Source organism: Gambusia affinis, linkage group LG23, assembly GCF_019740435.1.
Source record: "Gambusia affinis linkage group LG23, SWU_Gaff_1.0, whole genome shotgun sequence".
Classification (NCBI taxonomy): domain Eukaryota; kingdom Metazoa; phylum Chordata; class Actinopteri; order Cyprinodontiformes; family Poeciliidae; genus Gambusia; species Gambusia affinis.
In genome coordinates this window covers 5,521,847-5,541,672 of record NC_057890.1, presented here as the reverse complement: position 1 = coordinate 5,541,672, position 19,826 = coordinate 5,521,847, and the positions used below count along the sequence as shown (strand labels likewise).

At 40.8% G+C, this 19,826-nt stretch overlaps 2 protein-coding genes across 5 annotated transcripts in view; one reads left to right on the top strand and one right to left on the bottom strand.

The window, feature by feature from the left end:
- The first annotated feature begins 5,144 nt into the window (after positions 1–5,144).
- Positions 5,145–12,203, top strand: LOC122826668. The gene is made up of 10 exons (XM_044108800.1): positions 5,145–5,434; positions 5,908–6,255; positions 6,716–7,063; positions 7,610–7,708; positions 7,946–7,993; positions 8,618–8,941; positions 9,601–9,927; positions 10,452–10,781; positions 11,324–11,644; positions 11,715–12,203. The coding sequence occupies exons 1-10, from the start codon at positions 5,335–5,337 to the stop codon at positions 11,756–11,758; spliced, it is 2,289 nt and encodes a 762-aa protein (XP_043964735.1). The 5' UTR covers positions 5,145–5,334; the 3' UTR covers positions 11,759–12,203.
- Positions 12,204–14,493: 2,290 nt separating this feature from the next.
- LOC122826402 (copine-8) overlaps positions 14,494–19,826 on the bottom strand; it is an 82,979-nt gene continuing 77,646 nt past the window's right edge. For all 4 annotated transcript variants that reach the window (XM_044108208.1, XM_044108207.1, XM_044108206.1 and 1 more), the window contains one exon: positions 14,494–19,285. In XM_044108208.1, the coding sequence (XP_043964143.1) occupies positions 19,097–19,285 (189 nt within the window). In that variant the 3' untranslated portion in view covers positions 14,494–19,096. The remainder of the gene's footprint in view (positions 19,286–19,826) is intronic.

The window sequence follows — 19,826 nt, the reverse complement described above, 5'->3', positions numbered from 1 at the left end:
CATACCATTAAATTGACTGCCTCTTGCCGTACTATTCAACCTACTGCCTCTTGCCATACCACTAAACTCACGGCCTCTTGGCGTACTATTGAACTGATGGCCTCTTGCCGTACCATTAAACTCACGGCCACTCGCCGTATTATTATACTGACGGCCTCTCGCCATACCATTAAATTGACTGCCTCTTGCCGTACTATTCAACCTACTGCCTCTTACCGTACCATTAAACTCACTGCCTCTTGCCATACTACTAAACTCAGGGCCTCTTGCCGTGCCACTAAACTCACGGCCTCTTGCCGTACCACTAAAGTCACGGCCTCTTGGCGTACTATTGAACTGATGGCCTCTTGCCGTACCATTAAACTCACGGCCACTCGCCGCATTATTAAATTGACGGCCTCTCGCCATACCATTAAACCTACTGCCTCTTGCCATACCATTAAACTCACGGCCTCTTGCCGTGCCACTAAACTCAAGCCTCTTGGCGTACTATTAAATTGATGGCCTGTTGCTGTACCCTTAAACTCACGGCCACTCGCCGTATTATTAAATTGACGGCCTCTCGCCATACCATTAAACCTACTGCCTCTTGCCATACCATTAAACTCACGGCCTCTTGCCGTGCCACTAAACTCAAGCCTCTTGGCGTACTATTAAATTGATGGCCTGTTGCTGTACCCTTAAACTCACGGCCACTCGCCATACCATTAAATTAACTGCCTCTTGCCGTACTATTCAACCTACTGCCTCTTGCCATACCATTAAACTCACGGCCTCTTGGCGTACTATTGAACTGATGGCCTCTTGCCGTACTATTAAAGTCACGGCCACTCGCCGTATTATTAAATTGACGGCCTCTCGCCATACCATTAAATTGACTGCCTCTTGCCGTACTATTCAACCTACTGCCTCTTGCCATACTACTAAACTCAGGGCCTCTTGCCGTGCCACTAAACTCAAGCCTCTTGGCGTACCATTAAACTCACGGCCTCTTGCCATTCTATTAAACTCACGGCCTCCCACCGTACTATTAAACTGACGGCCTCTTGCAGTACTAGGAGTTGATCTCCTGGATTAATTAGAGACGTCTTGACCTCATCATCTGCTCCATTTCAGACAAACTCTTAATCAAATTGTTTGTTACTTATCTGTCCAAACAGAGGTTCTTTCTCCAGTCTTGGAGCTTTTTGTTCTGTCTGACGATGTTCTTTAAAGCGACATACCAACAGTTCCTCAATCAGCCGGAATGCGTGTGGAAGGATTGAATCCAATGTGTCCAACCAAGATATGTAGCGGACCACAGAAGTTGCTGGATCATGTGTGGAGCAGACATATCTCAACGATTCCTTGACGTATTTAAGGAATAACTCGTTGAAACAGTCAAAGCTCCTGGGATGAACTTTCCTTGTAATTTGAAGGTTGTCTGAAAATGTTGTTAGCAGCACATTGCCCAAGATCGTGTCCACCTCTTGGGATCTGATGCCCTGCTTAGGGATATTGCAAAGAATGAAGGTTCAACATTCATTGATTAAGTTTAAAAGCAGTTCCTTCAAGCTGGACTTGGTGTTACAATCAGGCTTCCCCGTGGCCAAATCCAGGGTCTGTTCCAATAAAACGGACCAAAAAACTTCTCAATCATTGGCGCAATCATGTCCCCGGAAAAAAAACGGGAACGGATTCTTTATGTGGCTCATGGCTTCTTGGATGTGCAAACTCTAGGACAATTAAATAACTATTTTGTTTAAACCGCAAACTATCTCAATCTCTCACCAAACTCCAGCTGTCTCTCTGTCGAAGAAAGTAGCAGAATGAAAGAATTGTTGCCTGAAATCCAGATAAAACTCTGTGATGTCATATGATGTCATATGACAGACCAGATTCCACCCACGCAGGTTGAGTTAACTTAGCAACCGTTGCTAGGTGTGAGGAGCCATCAGCCACATGATCATAGAGATCTGAATAGGGCAGAAAAAATTATCTGAAAAACTGAGAAAGACCACAGGTGATAGTAAAGAGAAACACTTAAAACACAACATTATGAGACACAATTAAATAATAATATGTTTATATTTCATATTTCTCTCCAGCTTTGTCAGTTTTTCTGTTTTCCTCATTCATTCAGTTCTATCAGAAGGTTTTCCTCCCGTCTCATCTTTTATCAGACTGCCAGTATTCTAAAACAGAGACACAATATCATCTCAATCTCCCCCAAAAACATTAGAATGTACAGATGACATACTGAAAATTTACAGTTCAAGAAATCAAATCGGATTTGCTTTTTTTGACGAAGAACACACAAGAACTTCAACAAATGCTGGTCAACACATTACTAAATTTTAAATTAAATAAATATTACAACTGAACTAACTTCCAAAAAGAAGAAACATTAAAAAAGTTGTAAAATTAAACTAAAGTAGACCAAATTTCCCCTTCCCCTGGCAAATAAGTGGAACGACCCACTGAGGCGTTTTCAGCCATAGCTACAGAAATCAGCTGGAGCTCTTCTGTGTGATTCCAGCAGCTCCAGAGGAAACTGGTAACTCAAAAGAAGAAATTAATTTGCTGCATTTAACAAAAAATATAAAGAACTGACTAAATGTGTGCCCCGCAAATAGTTAACTAAAGAGTCAGGCTAATGAAAGTCATTTTAAAGATAAAAATCTAAACTATTGGGCGTAATGTGGTGGCGTAGGGGATAGCGCGACCAACATTTGGAGGCCTTCAGTCCTCAACGCGGCGGTCGATGGTTCGATTCCCGGACCCGGCTGACGTTTGCACTCTCCTTCCCCCTTTCCTGTCAGCCTACTTTCGAATAAGGGACACTAGAGCCCACAAAATACCCTTCGGAGGGGGAAAAAAAAAGATCTAGACTATTCACTGCTCAATATGTAATCTAATGTTAAGGATGAAGAGAAAACGATTACCATTCAGGTGTCTGTGTGACAGTAGGGACAGCTGGCACAGAGACATATCATATCTGGGCCTTTCATATGCGGCGACATTCTCCTTGTGACTCTTTAAAGTGATAAATTCGTAATAAAGCCTATGTGTATGCATAACGAGACGGTGACCAAATGACAGAGCTAATGGGGAACAGCCAGCCAAACACGGGGAACGTGGGAAAGCATGGCTCGTTATGAAGCTGGAAGCAAATGGAAAGAGAGTGGGAGCCGAAGAAATAGCACTAATTGGGACCTTCAGGGATTTTGCAAGGGGATGCTAATAAAGTTGCCGTGCAAACAGATGCTCATATGGACAGCTGAATGTAGAAACTGTTTTGTTAATTGGAAGAAATTTTCTAGGAAGTTTTTTTTTTTTGTTTTTTTTTTTAAAGGAGGCAAGTTAGATGTAAAACCGGGAGCAAACTGCCAAGGAAAACTGCAATTAGAGGTGAGAAAATGAGCAGATTTTATTTTTTAAAAAAAGAAACCTTTGCTGGATGGAAGTGCTTTGTTCTTCTGTTTTAGAACAAACTAGATAAAATATTTGTTTTGGTGACCTGACAGTAGAATCCATAGGCCGGTCACGATTACACTTTTTTCTGGATGACAATTTGTCCCAGAACTTATTGCACAAATAAATATTGTTGTTTTGAGAATAACAGTAACGGCAAAAATAAACCAAGAACAGATGATCAAATATCAATAGGCTTTCAATTCTAATAAACATTTAACACTGGAACTGGAAGATATTTTAAATTTATGAAATAACAAACGGAAACAACTAAATAAAAGGAATTATAAAACATCAGAATGAAGAGTTTTATCATCCAGAATTCGGTAGCAAGAAAGAAAATAAGAGAAAAACTTAATCATACAAATGGAAATGACTGAATTTGTTTTAATTTATCAAGCGATTCATTGATTTGTTGCTTATTTGGGACAGACCTAATAATTTATAATATTTGCTGGGTTAGCTTAAGGCTCTATAAGTGTTTTCTAATAACACATAACTACCTGGTCATATTAAATTTACTGTAAGTTCTTAATATTTAACACAAAAACAGTTTTCTGGAGGAAATCCTGAAGCAGATAATATGCTTTGTTGATAATGATAAACATTTAGTAAAATGCATTTTTACAATGCATGAGGTAATAAAACCCACCATATCTATGGTAATATTATTTGTTGCATGAATGTTTTCTGCAGATGTTACTCACCTGCACAGACGAACTGCCAACAGACGCAGGCAGCAGTCAGAGCAGAAATCATTTCCTGGTCGCTTTTGTTTCTCCGCCAGAAACTCAAACTGATTCAATGTTTCTGAGAGGAAAACATTTAGTGGAAACACCAAAACAGAAAAGTGACATTTTTAAAGCACAGCAACCTGCTGGAGGTAAAACTAGAATTAATGAAAGAAACTCAGAGAAGGTTTTAACTCGCAGCCCAGAGATGAAAGCGGCGGCGTTTCTGCGACGGTCAGGAAGCATCTCGTACATCAGCTAATTATTGTTAATATTATTTATGTGAGGGGGTGTGACTGAAAGAGCAGAAGCAGTGAGGAAGATTTTGCCTGAATTTGTCTTTTTTTCTTTCTCTCACTGGGTGTTGTAGTTATGTTGATTTATTAGTTTTGTTCTTTACTAAATTAACTTTTAACAGATTTTGTATGTGGGGGTGTTTATATCCTATGGGAACCTATTTCTGTCTATAATGTGGAGTTGTGGGGGACATTTTCTTGGTCCCCAAGAAGGAAAATGCTGTTTGGTTAGTGGAATAATATTCCACTGCTCAGTAAGACTACTGACATCTCTGAAGAACTCCAAGTTGGAGACATTAAATCAGTAGCAACATAAATAAACATGAGAAACCAGAGTTTTAAATACTTTTTATGTTTTATGTTCTACGTTTTGGCTCTTAGAGGGTATCTGCAGTTCAGCTGTTAAAGTCAGCAGAAATGCCGAGGTTAAAATACTCAACAGAAACAGAAAGCAGATTTGTTTTTAGGCCTTGGTGTTTTCCTGAGCAACATTCCGACTCTCAGAGCTGATTTTTATCTTTCAGTTGCAGACATGAGGAAGAAACGAGTTCATGGAACAATGAAGGAATGAAGACGAACCGGAGAGTCTGGTTTTATCTGAGGATCATCAGCAGCTAACGGGTGGAAACAGTGGAATGTCTCATTCTCATTCAAAACCTGTTTCACACACAGATGTGGGTAGAATAGATTCTGTCTTCATGTATGATTGTTACAACAAACAGCTGAAAGCTCAGATTTCAGCTGAGTGTTTTTGTTCCAGCCGACTGAATGGACTCGTTGAAGAATGTATTAAAAACAACATGATCACATGACCTGCATGGAACAAAATAGGCGTGTCTTCACTTTGACTGAAGATGAAACTAAACATTTTCTCAGAGCTCATCAGTACTTTCACACTGTTGCTCTCTGAGAGGAAGATGAAGACGTTGGTGATGTTTGGGATCTTCCTGCACGGTAAGACCAGCTTCCTCTGATCAGCAGGTTGGACTCTCTGGGCCTCAGTGAGGATCATTTCTGAGTTTCAGCAGCGCTGCTTCAGTCTGATGGTGAGCTCTGGAACCTGAAACACTTCCAATGGCTCAAACCTTCAGGCCAGCAGAATGCCATGGCCCGTTCACTAACGGGTCCCAGTGAACCACGGCGATGACCAGAACTGGTCCGGGGTCAGGCAATGGGTCACTAACATCTCTGCAGACCCCCCACATCCTGGACACCAACTGTTCAGAAGTGTTTGCTTCCATCTTGATGTCCTAATTTTTCATCTCGAGCTGAAATCTCACAGATGAAGCAGATTTTAAAATTAAAGTAAAGCTGTTTGCGAAGGAGAAACGGATAACTGGTTGTTCCTTTCTTAGCAGCAGCTCCGTTCCAGTGATTCTGGAATTATTCAAACGTATGACGTGTGATTTAAATGTGTGTGTTGTTAGTGTCCTTAAGGATCCAGGCTGCAGTGATCGAGGTGTTTGAGGAGGCGCAGTCTGTCCTGCTGCCCTGCCTTTATGGGGGAATAATTCCTGAAGAAGATCCCTTTGTTATCTGGACTCGTAATGATCACAACTCCCAAGTTTTCCTCTTTCGACGAGAAGGCAGTGATCCAGAAGGACAGAACCAAATCTACAGAGGAAGAACATCAATGAGTCCTGATGCTCTGGAAACTGGAAACCTCAGCCTCACCTTCAGAAAGCCTCAACCGTCTGACAGTGGAAACTACATCTGCAGCATCGCTGATGGAGTAAAGAGTATAAAGCTGACAGAGGTTCAGCTCAATGTCAAAGGTCAGTAACTTCGTACATGTTAATATCCAAAACATTTAAAGAAAGATGAACCAAGAAGAAGGCCATCAGATGCCATATGTGACAGATAACCTTTAAATACAGAGCAAAGAAAACTCAACATGAACACATCGCTAGTTTCAACATTAGCATGATGTCTTAATGTCAAAAGATTCTTGACATTAAGAATTTATACTTTATAAATTTAGAGTCAGTAAATTTACCAGGACAGGAGCTGTAACGTGTCTTGTGAAGGGTCAAATATCTCCAATACTCGGCTTTAGTTTCTAGTTTCTTTTTGAACTCCTATTTCTCTGACAGTTTTAGCCGCAGTGGATTAAGTAACAGTCGCAGACTCTGTGTGGATGTAGCAAATCATCAAAAGAAAAAGTTCTGGTCCAGATGGTTAAGAATTGCTGCTTCTCTCTGATCAGATCAGTGAAATGATTCAATGTCTCTCCAGACGTCCAGGTGGAGGTGAAGATGAGTAAAGATGCAGAGTTTGTCGTCTTGCCCTGCAAAACATCTGCTGGTTTACCCAAAGACACCAGAGTGGAGTGGACCCGATCAGAACCAGGATTTATGTTGGTTCACGCGTATCCAAACACGAGCGCACGGAATGCAGAAAGGGAAGAGCATTTCTACAGCCGCACTGCCATGTATGAAGACCTGCTGAGAACCGGAGACGTCAGCCTGACCCTGAGAGACCCCACAGCCAGAGACAGCGGGCGCTACGTCTGCACCGTCTACAGAGACAAAGACATCCTGAGACAGAGAGTGGTTCTGGAGCAGGTCCAACCTGTAAAACCAGGTAAAACGTCTGACCTTATAGAGGAATAAAACTTACTAACTCACAGAATATATATATATGTATAAATAACCCGAAGGTCTCAGATTCCTTACTGCTACGGCCAAAACATGGAGAAATCTATTCACATCTTCAAATCTCATTAATTATTGCATCTCAGATTTACAAATATCCACAATCTGCCAACTTTTTGGATGCATCACTTTTTATAGGATTTCCTCTCTGTTGATGTGTATATCGGTGCGGCATCATTTCCTCCCATTTACGCAATTCTCCTGGCACAATTCATACCACATGTGTACCTGATGGAAAACATCTGGCTTCATCTCAAGAAGGTCAACTAACACTCAGCCAAGTTATCTGACCAAACAGAAATTCACTTTCGGCTCCAGTCCGTCTCTGCAAACATTCTTTCCCACTTAAAGTGACCTGAATCTGTGCCATCATTTTTTCTGTGCATTACAGAAAAATGTCTCTCTAACAATCAGCAGGTAAAGGTCATAGGTCAAAGCTCTATCTCCAGGTTATGTTGTCTCTGTCTCTCCACAGAGGGTACACCCATTTGGGTCACAGTCTTGTTGGTGCTGCTGGTTCTCGTGGTTCTTGGACTGACTGGAGGCGTTTTATTTTATTTCCAATTCATACCAGGTAAGTTTGAACTTCTACAAAATGCTTTCAGATGCCAACATCAGATTCTTATTAGAATCTCTTTCTAGCAGCTGGAAGAGATTCTATTCTTATTCTATCAATTCTTCTCCATTAATGATAAAAAAAAATGCATGAATATTTGGTAATTTGGTAAAGAGTCTTTTTATACAGCAGTATAAAAAAAACACTGCTGAACAAGAAGCCAACCTCCTATAATTGTCTTTTCTTTTTTTTAAGATTGTCTAATGACACATGCAATGAGGAAGCAACACTATGAACAAGAAGGTGAGTTTGAGAAGGACTGGAGGTTAAATTGCTCTATTGGTGTTATCTGAGACTCTGAGGAAATTAGACATGGAACAGATTATTTAAACACGGTTACAGCATTGTGTGTTAAAAATCTTCTATAATTAACAATTCTTTCAGATTTGGAATACTTATTATTAGAAGTAATAACTTTTAGGTTTATCAGGAAATCTTATTTCTTCACACTCAGTGCCATTTGTCAGCATAAGATCTGAACTACGACGCCAAGAGTGAGCGGAACTGTGAGTGTAAGATAATATTAAAGGCTACAGTGAGGCTGTCGGTCTACATTAATGTTAAAATCTGAATATAATGAACACATCAGTGTTAGTAATTGAGAGTAATGACCTGGTGGTCGATTTGGAACAACAAATAACAGGATTTTATCCTGGGATGGAGAAACAACTGGACAGAACATGTAACAATAGCAGCTAAAGCTAAGCTAGCAACTGCTCACCACACTGGAGGAAGAAAATAGTGAAACATGAAGAATTTCTAAACGTGAAGCATAGCAACAGAAAACGTGTTTTAACTGGTTACAGTAAATGTCTTTCACTCAGCATTTATAAATCAATAATTTCTGAATCCTCTGTTGTTTCTCAGTCAAACAGGTGATGGTAGATTCAGGGGCCGAGTCGGTCCTGCTGCCCTGCAGAACCACAGCTTTCCTGCCCAGAGACATTAGAGTGGAGTGGACGAATAGCATAAACTGGAAGGTCTATGTGTATGAGTACGGTTCTGATCAGCCTGGACTACATGACCTCTACAGAACCAGAACCAAGATGGATGAAAACTTACTGAGAACTGGGGACCTCAGTCTGACTCTGAAATGGCCCACTGATGTAGACAGTAAGATCTACACATGCAGAGTCTCCAATAGGCACGGAAATATCCTGATGATGAAACAAGTTCAGCTCCATGTCAGAAGTGAGTTCAGTAGGTGCATGATATTTAAAAATTACTGCAGCCTGGCTGTTGATGGAGGTTAAAGGTCAACCAGCAGATGTACATATAGACATGCAGCTCAACCTGTCCTTATTTCTAAAATGCTTTACATCCAGGATTAAAATACGCATGTTTAAAATTTTCAATAATTTTATATGAAATATAAGTGACATGTAGAACATAATGGACATAATGACATGTAGAACATGTCATTATTGTTTTTATTTAAAGCCTTGTTTTTATTTTTGTAAAGGTATAGCAGAGATTAGATCAGTGACACGGAACCAAACTCATATCTAAACATTTTAATTTTAGTTGGACTTCTATAGGTCTCAACAGTTTACTGAGAAAAAACACACATCTGATTTTTAATTCTTGTTAATTGAATGTAGCTTGAACACATTATAAACCTTTTGAATCACATATGTTACATTTCACTGTAACTTTGCCAACAGTTCATCAAAAGCTTGTTAATCAGCCAAAATGAAAATCAGGTGCCGCTGAAGCAGAGAAACATCGAAAACATCGCAGAAGATGTTCTAACCGCTATAGTTTGAAAGCAAACATGTTCTACCTCCAGGAAATGTCCTCAGAGCTGCTGCTGTCTGTGCAGCTCATCTTGTCCTCTGTTGTCCTCTCAGTTCAACAGGTGGTGGTGGAATCAGGGGCGGAGTCGGTCCTGCTGCCCTGCAGAGCAACAGACAATCTGCCTGGAGATGCAAAAGTGGAGTGGAAGGACAAAGACAGCAAAAAGGTCCACGTGTATGAGAATGGCTCTGATCAGCCTGGAGAACAGTTTCAGTTCTACAGAACCAGAACCAAGATGGATGAAAACCTGTTGGAGACTGGAGACCTCAGTCTGACTCTGAAACATCCAACAATTGGAGACAAGAACATCTACACCTGTAAGGTCTCCAACCGGAACGGAGTCATCCTGATGGTGAAACAAGTAAAGCTACAGGTGAAAGGTCAGAGGTTTAAATGTTATTTGTTGTTATTAGCCGATTGGATGTGATCAGTAGTGTTGATTGACTCATTATAGGTTCAAAGGTCAATGTGTTTCATTTTGAAAGACAAAGTAGATCTAATGTAAGTAAGCAGCACAGGTTAGATTCCTGTAATTCTAGGTTTATGAGGTGAAGAATAATTTGGGGCTAAACTGTAAATTTCTTCAAGTTCTGGAAGCCAAATACTGTTTGACTGCAATGATGCAGACATGAGGCAACAAACCCCCTGCTGGGCTTTACAAAGTGAGCCTGAGCTTCTCTTGGTTTCTTGTCCTCAGTCATTTTTCTATGTCAAAAATGTGTAGGTGGCTTTGGTCGCTTTTCTGGGAGTTCACCTAGCCAGTCTACACGTTTCAAAGACTTGGAGAAGGGGTCCAACCGTGTCGGGGCGCCTTGTGGGGGCCGCTGTAGGAGTACGGGGTACCAGGCCCGTTCATAGCAGCTGCTAACTATAATGATCACCTCGTCCTCCGTTGTCCTCTCAGTCCAACATCAGATTACGGTGGACTCTGACGTGGAGTCGGTCCTGCTGCCCTGCAAAACCTCAGATCATCTGCCTGGAGATGCGAGAGTGGAGTGGATCCAGAGCCCAGACAAGAAGGCCCACGTGTATGAGAACGGTTCTGATCAGCCTGGAGAACAGAGCCAGTTCTACAGAACCAGAACCAAGATGGATGAAGAGCCGCCGATGACTGGAGACCTCAGTCTGATTCTGAGATGGCCCACTGATGGAGACAGTGAGATCTTTACCTGTAAAGTCTCCAGCGAGAACGGAGTCGTCCTGATGAAGAAACAAGTTCAGCTGGAGGTCAAAGGTCAGTGGATCACATTTGATATTTCTGTACTTTCATGGACATTTTCCCATTTAAAATGAGACAGAATGTTAGCTAGATGCACATAATCAGTAATTTTCCAGAAGATGCACTTTGTCAATTTATTAATTTATTCAAGAAGCTGAAAACAGATCCACGATGGTTCCCAGAGGTCGAGAGTGAGCTAACAAAGAACATAAATGATTTTTATATCTTCTTCACCATGTATGCACCTTCACCTCCTCTTGTAAAACATCAGCAACATGTGCAAAGAGAAAACACAGCAAATGTCTGGTTTAACATTCGGTTTCTGTGGAAAAACAAAGTTCATGCATGGTTCAAAAATAACAATCTTCCTCAATAAGTGAGTGAACAGCAGCTCTCAAAACTTAAAAGTTTCCACACTTTAACTTTAAATAGTATTTTACAGTCAGCTCAGCTTTTTCCCTGTTTTCATTGAACATGCGTCAGAATGAGGGAGGATGCAGGAGACTGAGATAAATAAAACCACAGTGCAATGTAAACTCACCTTGATCTTCTCTCAGTCTGCCAGGTGGAGGTGGAGGAGGGGGCGGAGTCTGTCCTGCTGCCGTTCAGAACAACACCTGATCTACCTGGAGACACTGGACTGGAGTGGAGAAAAGGAAAATACGTCCATGTTTATCAGAATAACTCCAATCAGCCGGAGAAACAGAACCGGTTCTACATAAACAGAACCAGGATGGATGAAGAGCTGCTGAAGACTGGAGACCTCAGTCTGAGTCTGAGTCGGCCCACAGAGAGAGACAGTGGAGAGTACAGATGTTTAGTCTACAGCTGGAAGGGAAACCTTCAGAGAGAGAAAACGGTTCTGCTCAAAGTTAAAGGTTTGTTTCTTAATTTCTGTGTTTTTGTCTCCGTTTGTTTATCTGACTGTTTTTCTTCCTTCTTCTGCAGCGAGACGACAGATCCATGAAGGAACTCCACTGATCCCAGTTTGACCAGAGTCTGAGTGAAGCATCTGATGGTTGAAGAGAGGGCATGGCTCCTTCCTCCAGACTCAGAGAAGATCAGTTCAACCTCTGCAGCTTTTTCACTCAAGCATCTGCTCATACAGAAAGTTCTTCCTGGTTATGGAGCCACAATGTGTGAAGGACTTTCTGTGTGAACATGTCTGCATCTGTTAGAAACGAATAAGACTGAGACCAGAGTCAATGTGAGACAAGTTCAAGCAGCACCAGACTGTTGGACACCAACGCAGAGTTAGTCTCAATCATATCACCTTTAGACCTCATTGACGCATTAGTTTGTCTTTATTATATAGTAAATATTTTTGCATTGTCTAATTTTCTTATTTTTTTTTCTGTATTCCATCTTCAGTGGGAAAATGTTTGTAGAGTCAAAGCTTGTTGCTGTTTGTAATAAAATTCACACTTTCTATCACAAGAAGAGCTTTGGTCTAATTGACATGATGCCAGCTCCGCTCCCATGAGGAAGTAGATCTGTCCTCCGAACAGCAATCTGGTATTATGGCCGACGTAGCGGAACGAAAGTTACGGTCTTTAAAACACTGAATGATTGTTTTTGCGCATGCACAGGTCGAGTATCTTATACCAACATGGTCACATGTGACCCCTGGTGACACGGGTAAGTCTATATAGTCACATGACGATGACAGCTCAGTCCCTTAATCTTCTCCAGAAAGACGATGATTCAGAGGGACCGAGGGCTCTGGCGGTCATCTGGGATTCATAGAACCGTAGTTACTACGTCTCTCCACCCACCACCGTATGCAAACAAGAGATAGCAGCAACATAAACTTTCAGAGTGGATGGAGACAGACCTTGATTAAGCAGCGCTTGAAGGAAGGTTAAAATAACAGAAATAGGACAGTGTATAGGGTCCTCATATCTAGCAGCTGTTAAGAACCTTCTACTTATGGGTGTACAGCAGCGTGTGGAAGGAGCCCTGGCATTAGTCGATGTATGTCCGATGTCTCCGTCATACTCTGGCCCTATAGCAGCCAAACCCAGAGCTGGAGGCGCCTGGGATTGGGATGCAGGATCTGACCCCCCAGCTGTGGCAGAACGTCCTTCCTGTGGGAACTGCAACAGAGCCTGATTAGCAGTAGAAACCAGGTTCTCCGGGCCATAGGGGAGCCACTAGAAGGACCTGATGCCCCTCCTGAAGTGTTGGGACTATCAGGGGAAGTGGCAGAAATGCGTATAGCAGCACTGTCAGCCAGTCGTGTGCCAGTGCGTCCTGGCAGAGAGAACCAAAGCAGGCAATATGTCATCTCTTGGGACACAAATAGGTCTAAAGCTGCTTTGCCATACTTCTCCCGAATCACTCCCATTACCTCCGGATGGAGCCTCCACTTTCCAGGTGGTGGGCGTCTCTGAGACAGAATATCGGCCGGCCCATTCTGTACCCCCAGAATGTGAGCTGCCCTCAGGCTGGCAAAAAGAGGGGCTGCCCAGGGTCAGCCTCCGCAACGTTATCGACCGTGTTCCTCCCTGATGGTTGATATGAGAGACCACTGAATAATGGATTACCCGCACCAGGACGTGCCTTCCGTGCAGGAAGTGTTGCAGCCCCCACTGCACAGCCTCCAACTCCAAGGCGTTGATGTGCTTCAGTTTTTTCCCACAGAGACCACGTTGTCCCCCGAGTAATCTGTCACTGCCATGATGTCCATCCTGTGGTGGATGTGTCAGTGGAGACAACAGTGAGCCCAGTGAAACCTCTCTGATCGCATCTCAACACTGAACCAGTGATCCAAGGCATTGAGGGGACACTAGAAGTTTCCTGTGTTGGTGCAGAGTACAAGATGGATCCAGCCTTGGGCTGTTTGAAAAGGTTGAGAATGGTTGAAATTGAAAAGGTTTTGTTGCATTTATGCGCCATTATTTGAGCTAGTTCTCAGTGAAACTCTGGTAAATACTCTGTTAAAGGGTTAATAGAGGAGCCATATTGTGACGACTTCCTGAAGGCAGAGTTTCAGAGAGAGCAGGAGTTTTTAAAGAGACAGAGACCCAATTTCAAGGCATTTAATTACAAAGTCACTTTCCTTTTAAGTCACATTTGGCAGCATTTTCATTACAACTGAAGGTAACACTTGTTTGTGCAATAAAATGGCAATATGTGGCTGGAAAATACACATTATTACTCGTTTGACAAATTCTAAAATCTCAAGGCCGATTATCAAAACGTTTTATCTTTTATGCAGAGTTCAGTCCCTTGTAAACGACAGGTTCTCTGAAATCCAGCCAACTTGGCTGAACTTTGGAGAAGAAAGCCTCGTCTACGATGAATCGAATCATTTACAACATTTTAAAAAGTTTGGCATCTTTATGAGCAAATTCAAATCCTGGAACCAGCAAAACGACTTCCCACGGCGTCATAAAAATCTGACAAAAACAATTCAGATTGGGAAAATAAATCTCAGTGGCTGTCGAAGTCTGTCGCTGAGCTTCGAAGAACCTCATCAACCCCCATCAGATAATAACTCCAAATTTGTGTGTTATTGCTTGACGGGGCATAAAATTGCAAAAATGAAGTATGCATTTCTTAAAAGATGAGAACTTTTTGCAAAGCTGAAGCACAGCAAATCAAACTGACAATGTGCTTTTGCATCAATGTGTGCGTGTTACTTCAATACAGACTGCAAAAGGACGAGATAAACGACAAAAGATGATCACTGAACACTTCCGGATTACTGAAAGGCAAAGCAAGCCGAGTTTAATATGAATATTTATTTAAAAATCCATAGTTCAATACAGAAATAGTCATCTATGTATTATCAGACAATCAGTACTTCGCCATGCTTTATCTGATCAATCACGGGTTCAGAAAAAGTACAAGATATATAGATTTATATACTTTTTTTTTTCTTTTTTTTAAATCCCAGAACTGAACTTTGTGCAAAGAAAACACAAGAAAGCAATAGAAACACCGACACAAAGTAGATACGGATCAAATCGTTTTCAATAAAACAATTTTCTGAAGAAGGCATCGCACAATTCAGCGAAAGATTTAAGGCCATTTTGTACAGTTAATCCTTCATGTAGGTAATCTGTAGATTTCAAAACACTCGAGTTTTCAACAAAAGGAACTGGTGCATCCCTTGTAAAACTGTACATGCAAACATAGTAGTGCACGTCGTTAAGAAGATATGAAAAGCATACAACATATTATTTATCTTTAGTAAACAAAAATCTTACGTGTGTTAACATTTCACTTGGTATAATAATATATATATATATATATAAAAAAAACTCCTATAAATATGCCTTGCACACACCCACACACAGAGTAATTTACACGCATACGCACACTTTGATAAATACGCTTCTGACTTCATGAATAGGCAGATTTAATGAGCTGTGCCTATATATATATATATATATATATATATATATATATATATATATATATATATATATATATATATATATATATATATATATATATATGCATAGCCAAGAAAAAACCAGGCGCAGCAAAGACAGCATGAGAAATTAAGCAAAAGGAACTAAAAGCCGAAGCGATTTGCTTCACATGAGAACTCAGGGCTGAGAAAAATCTCCGTCCTGATCGTCAGTCGATGTGTAAAACACTATAAAATTTTAAATTCCAATTTAAAGTCAGGATTCTGGTCCTAATATTTATGGAAGGACATAATTAATGTAGTCAATTACACAGGAGATTGTGTAAAAAATTGTAAAAAAAATGAACTAAAACATCACACACCATGTGGTGATGTTAACTAGTGGCTGCCTGACCATCTTGGTATGGTTGTACACCACAGAGTCTATGACTGCCACCAAGTGGCCAATTAAGTATTTAATGAAATAATAATCAAATTATTTAGATTGCTTGGCCACAGAAATGGAATCTCAGAATGTTGATATTTCGTCACGGCCAAACATTTAGTGAAAACTTGTATTAGTTGGCTAGGATATGAATCACTTTACGCAGTGTGTATTCAGGGCGCTGGGTGGCTCAGTTGGTAGAACGTGTGCACCAAGTGCAGCAGCGGAGGTACTAATCGATGGAGTTATCCTGGGTTCAATTCCCAGTTTTGGGCCATTTGCTCCATGTCTTCCTCTTCTCTCTCCATCCTATTTCTTGTTTACCGACTATTCAATACAAGGTCACTGGGGCACCCAAAAATCTGTATATATATAAAAAAATCCCAGTGTATATTCTTTTTTTCTGGGTTTTCCAAAGTTTGGATCAGTTATAAAAGAGGAAAAGTGTCTTGAGATCATCTTCAGATATCTAAACGAATCCCTAAAAATGTCATCTCTGAAGCTTGTTTGTACTTTAAACGTTAGAAGAGATGAAAAGTTACCAACTGGGAAAAAGTATATTCTCACTGCCAATTCTTTTTATTCCTGTTCTATTGACTTAAGATGTATACCAGGGCTTACATTTAGGGTCACAAATTTTTTGGAATGCCACCTTTGGGGAAATTGGAGCGCCACCATCCTACTCTGCATTAACTAGACAAGCATGTTCCAATTTTCCAAATGAAATAAAGCACCGACAGGTTGTCAGAAAACAGTTCACTCTCCACTCTACAGTCCTGGCTAACTTTCTCTGACACTTTACTTTTAATCTACAGTTGAACTTATAATAAATAAAGAACCTGAACTCTACCCGGCACTGTTTTACATGGCAAGTAAGTAGTCGATGTTATGCAGAGCGAACATCAGAAACACATTTGCCCATCCAATCAATGCAGCCCGTATTAAACCCCACAGTGCAGGATTAGTTTCCAGTTTAGTGCTTGTGTTTTTACACCGCATCTGCTGCAGTAATGAGCTGCTCATTTTGACCTGCTGTCCTAATGAGGTGTCCAGCTAAGCTTTGAACACAGCAGTTGTGCTAAGCTACCAAACACACAGACTGCTACATGACTACATACGTGACCGCACATGAGAAAGAGGGAGAAAGAAAATGCCACATGTTTGGCTTTCAGACGCAACATTTTGAATAAGTAATTTCCCAATCTACTCTGTATTTAAGCCTAAAAGATTTGAATTTATCCAATTAAAAAAAATTTTCATTCAGAGTTTTATCCTATATTTCTCATTTTGACATTATATTGACACTCATCAAGCTCATGAATAAAGTATTTACTAATATTAAGTACTCTATCCCTGTGTGGAAAGATTTTACTTCAGTAACCTTTTTATAATTTACCTGCTGTTACGTTATTTCATTCAATCTTTTATTCCCATTCATCGCTGACAGGACAGCATCCAACCCACATTCGCAACGAAAATAGAAGACATCAGTGTTACTTCATCGGACGTTGTCGGTGGATAACGACTCGCACAAACCATGGCATATACAAATACAAATAGTAAAACTTGTGTACAAAGTTGTATCAAAGCTACAAGGTGTAATAAAAACCTGCAAACGCACGTACATGCTCGCCACGAAGAACCAGAAAGAAAAACGAAAACCAAACGCACGCAATGGGATAATTTAGATTTTCTATGCATTTTTGACCACTGGGCTCTTTTTGCTCAAACAGCGTTTAGTTTGAGAGCAGCTGCTGAGGTGTTGAACATGGCGGGAGGAAAGTGGTGTGAGGACACAATGACATTAAACCCCTTGGCCATGATTAGCAAGGAAGTTTGGAGAGAGAGAGAAGAAAAAAAAGAGACTTGAATATGAAGACAGTAGCTACATTTCCATTCAACAGTCAACAATGCTACATAAAATTTAGAGTCGCTCAAAAGTGTTTCAAGTGCCGTAAATTTGGATTAATTTTGAAAAACTGGACTTGGAGAAAACCAAAAAAAAAATGAGAAAAGAAAGAATCCACAATATGCTAGCAGTTCTGTTTAGTTTGGCTACGGAAGCTATGCTAGCTCACAAAAGAGCCAGCTGATGTTGGCAAGTTGCTGTAAAAGGGAATCTGTTTAAAGAAGAGGTTTGAAGAGCTTTATTAATTTTGAAAAACTGGACTAGGGGTAACCAATATATATATTAATGTATACGACAGATTGAAGAATCAACAACATGCTAACAGTCCAGTTCAGTTTGGCTGCGGACGGTAGGCTAGCTCAAAACAACCAGCTAATGTTGGAGGCTATCTGATATCTGGCTATTTCTTTTTACCTGTCTGAGTTATACATTGTAAACATCTTAATGTTTACAACATTAAATAGAAAAGCTAGCATTATGATGTTGTGGTACATTTCTAATATTATGGAAGGTTAGCATTTTGTAGCACAAAACGCAACCGATTCGTTTGACTATTTAATCAAACGGCTGACGATGGGATTGTAATTCAAACATTTTTGAGTTGTATTCAACAAACAAAGTGTTTGTTGTCTGGGTAAAAGTGCTGCGCAAAACTTTCCATCATAAAAACAAACCTTTTAAACTTCGAAAATTAGAGAAATTACATAAAAACTCATATTAAATAAATAAAGCACAGGAAAGAAGGAGAGAAGCATAAGTTGGATGGAAATACAGCTACTAAAAGAGTGAGAGGCACAAAGGAAAAGAAGTAAAGTGAGACACAGGAATCTACATCCCAGAAACACATGTATGGAGAAAAGAGGTAGTGCATGGTCACTGTCTGCATGCACTTGACTGAGGCTACATGCATGCAAAAGGTTAATACAAACACCAGAATACAGTCCAGTACGGTACAGCACAGTACGGTACAGAAGGGCTACCAGGACCTGCACTGCAGCTACCTGACATAAAGCCAGGAGAAGAAAAAGTATTACAACCTTCATGGTGAAACGGTATGTATATAAAAGTATCAACAGTAGAAATCTTTGCTAGCATTTACTGTAAACAATGAGTCTGAGAGAGAGAAAAGAGAAAGAGAATTTACATATTTCCTTTTTTTTTTTTGTTTCTAACAGAAGATTAAGAGACTTTTTTTCTTTGTCTGGAGACATTCTCTTCACATTTTCCCCAAGCTGAAACCCAGATCATTAACTTCTTCACGTTTTTGCTTCTCCTTTCTCCGCACAGTTTGAATCCATCGGCTCGCTCCGAAGCTATTCTAGGTTTCACTCGCACTCACACCCACACGATAGAAGAAAAACAACAAACATCATATCAAAATCCAGACAATTACAGGAATGCTCGATAGTGGAAGTAAACAGACTCTTGCTGCGTTTTCCTTCTAAAGCACCTCTTCCCCGGCCTGACGTGCAGCTTCCTGACCGCGAGGAACCCCCCCTAACCCCGGGCCATCCATGACGGCAAAGCATGGAGAGCGGCTTTAAGGAGACGGAAGTATTTTGCGCGTGAAGTTCGGAGAACACCTGACTGTAAGACTTTTGACTCTCGACAGCTCCTCATATCTGGGTTTGGACGGGCTGCCCCGGCGGCGTGTAGGGAGGCGGCGCCGGCGAAGGCTTTATCCCCCGGGTCCGCATGTAGGAAAGGAACTGGTCCGGGATCTCGGCCAGGACGTCTTTTGCGAGCCGGGCCATGCTTAGGATGTGGTTCCCGCTTCTGTCGACGTAGTCTCTGAATGGAACAAACTTGGAAGGAAAAACAAACAAAGAATTACTGGAAAGATTCGGAAAAACCGTCAACAACACAAGTGGCAACTCAGAGTTTCCGCAAGTTCAAATTTCTTAGCATCTCTGGCTACTTTAATGCCTATAAAGCCCTTAGAATATCTCCCTTCTCTGCTAAAGAACTGGCAAATATAAACATTAAAGCATCGTTTTCTAGAGTACAGCAAGCGGCAAATGTGAAACAGAAAAATAAGCAATAAAAATGAATAAAAGTCGATCATATCATTTTGATTTGGGTCTAATTTTAGTCATTTGGAGAGAAACAAAAAGGTCACGGCAGTTCCAGCCGATGCCTCAGGTTCAAAATTGGATGTCTGTTTTATTCTGGTGCTGTACACATGTTTAAACATTTTGACACAAAATACAAAGAGGAGATGTGTGTAAATCCAATAATCTAACCACGAGTGTCACTTCAGGGGTGAAACTAATAAATGTTATGAAGAATGACTGCAGATGTACTGTCTATATTGTCTAAAACATGATTAATAGCAAAACAAAACAA

What these genes read in the sequence shown, in the direction of transcription:
- LOC122826668 (XM_044108800.1), top strand. Translation starts at nt 5,335, where the DNA reads ATGAAACTAAACATTTTCTCAGAGCTCATCAGTACTTTCACACTGTTG. An exon ending in GGTTCAGCTCAATGTCAAAG is followed by an intron (nt 6,256 to 6,715) that starts GTCAGTAACTTC and finishes ATGTCTCTCCAG; the next exon opens with ACGTCCAGGTGGAGGTGAAG. An exon ending in GCAACACTATGAACAAGAAG is followed by an intron (nt 7,994 to 8,617) that starts GTGAGTTTGAGA and finishes GTTGTTTCTCAG; the next exon opens with TCAAACAGGTGATGGTAGAT.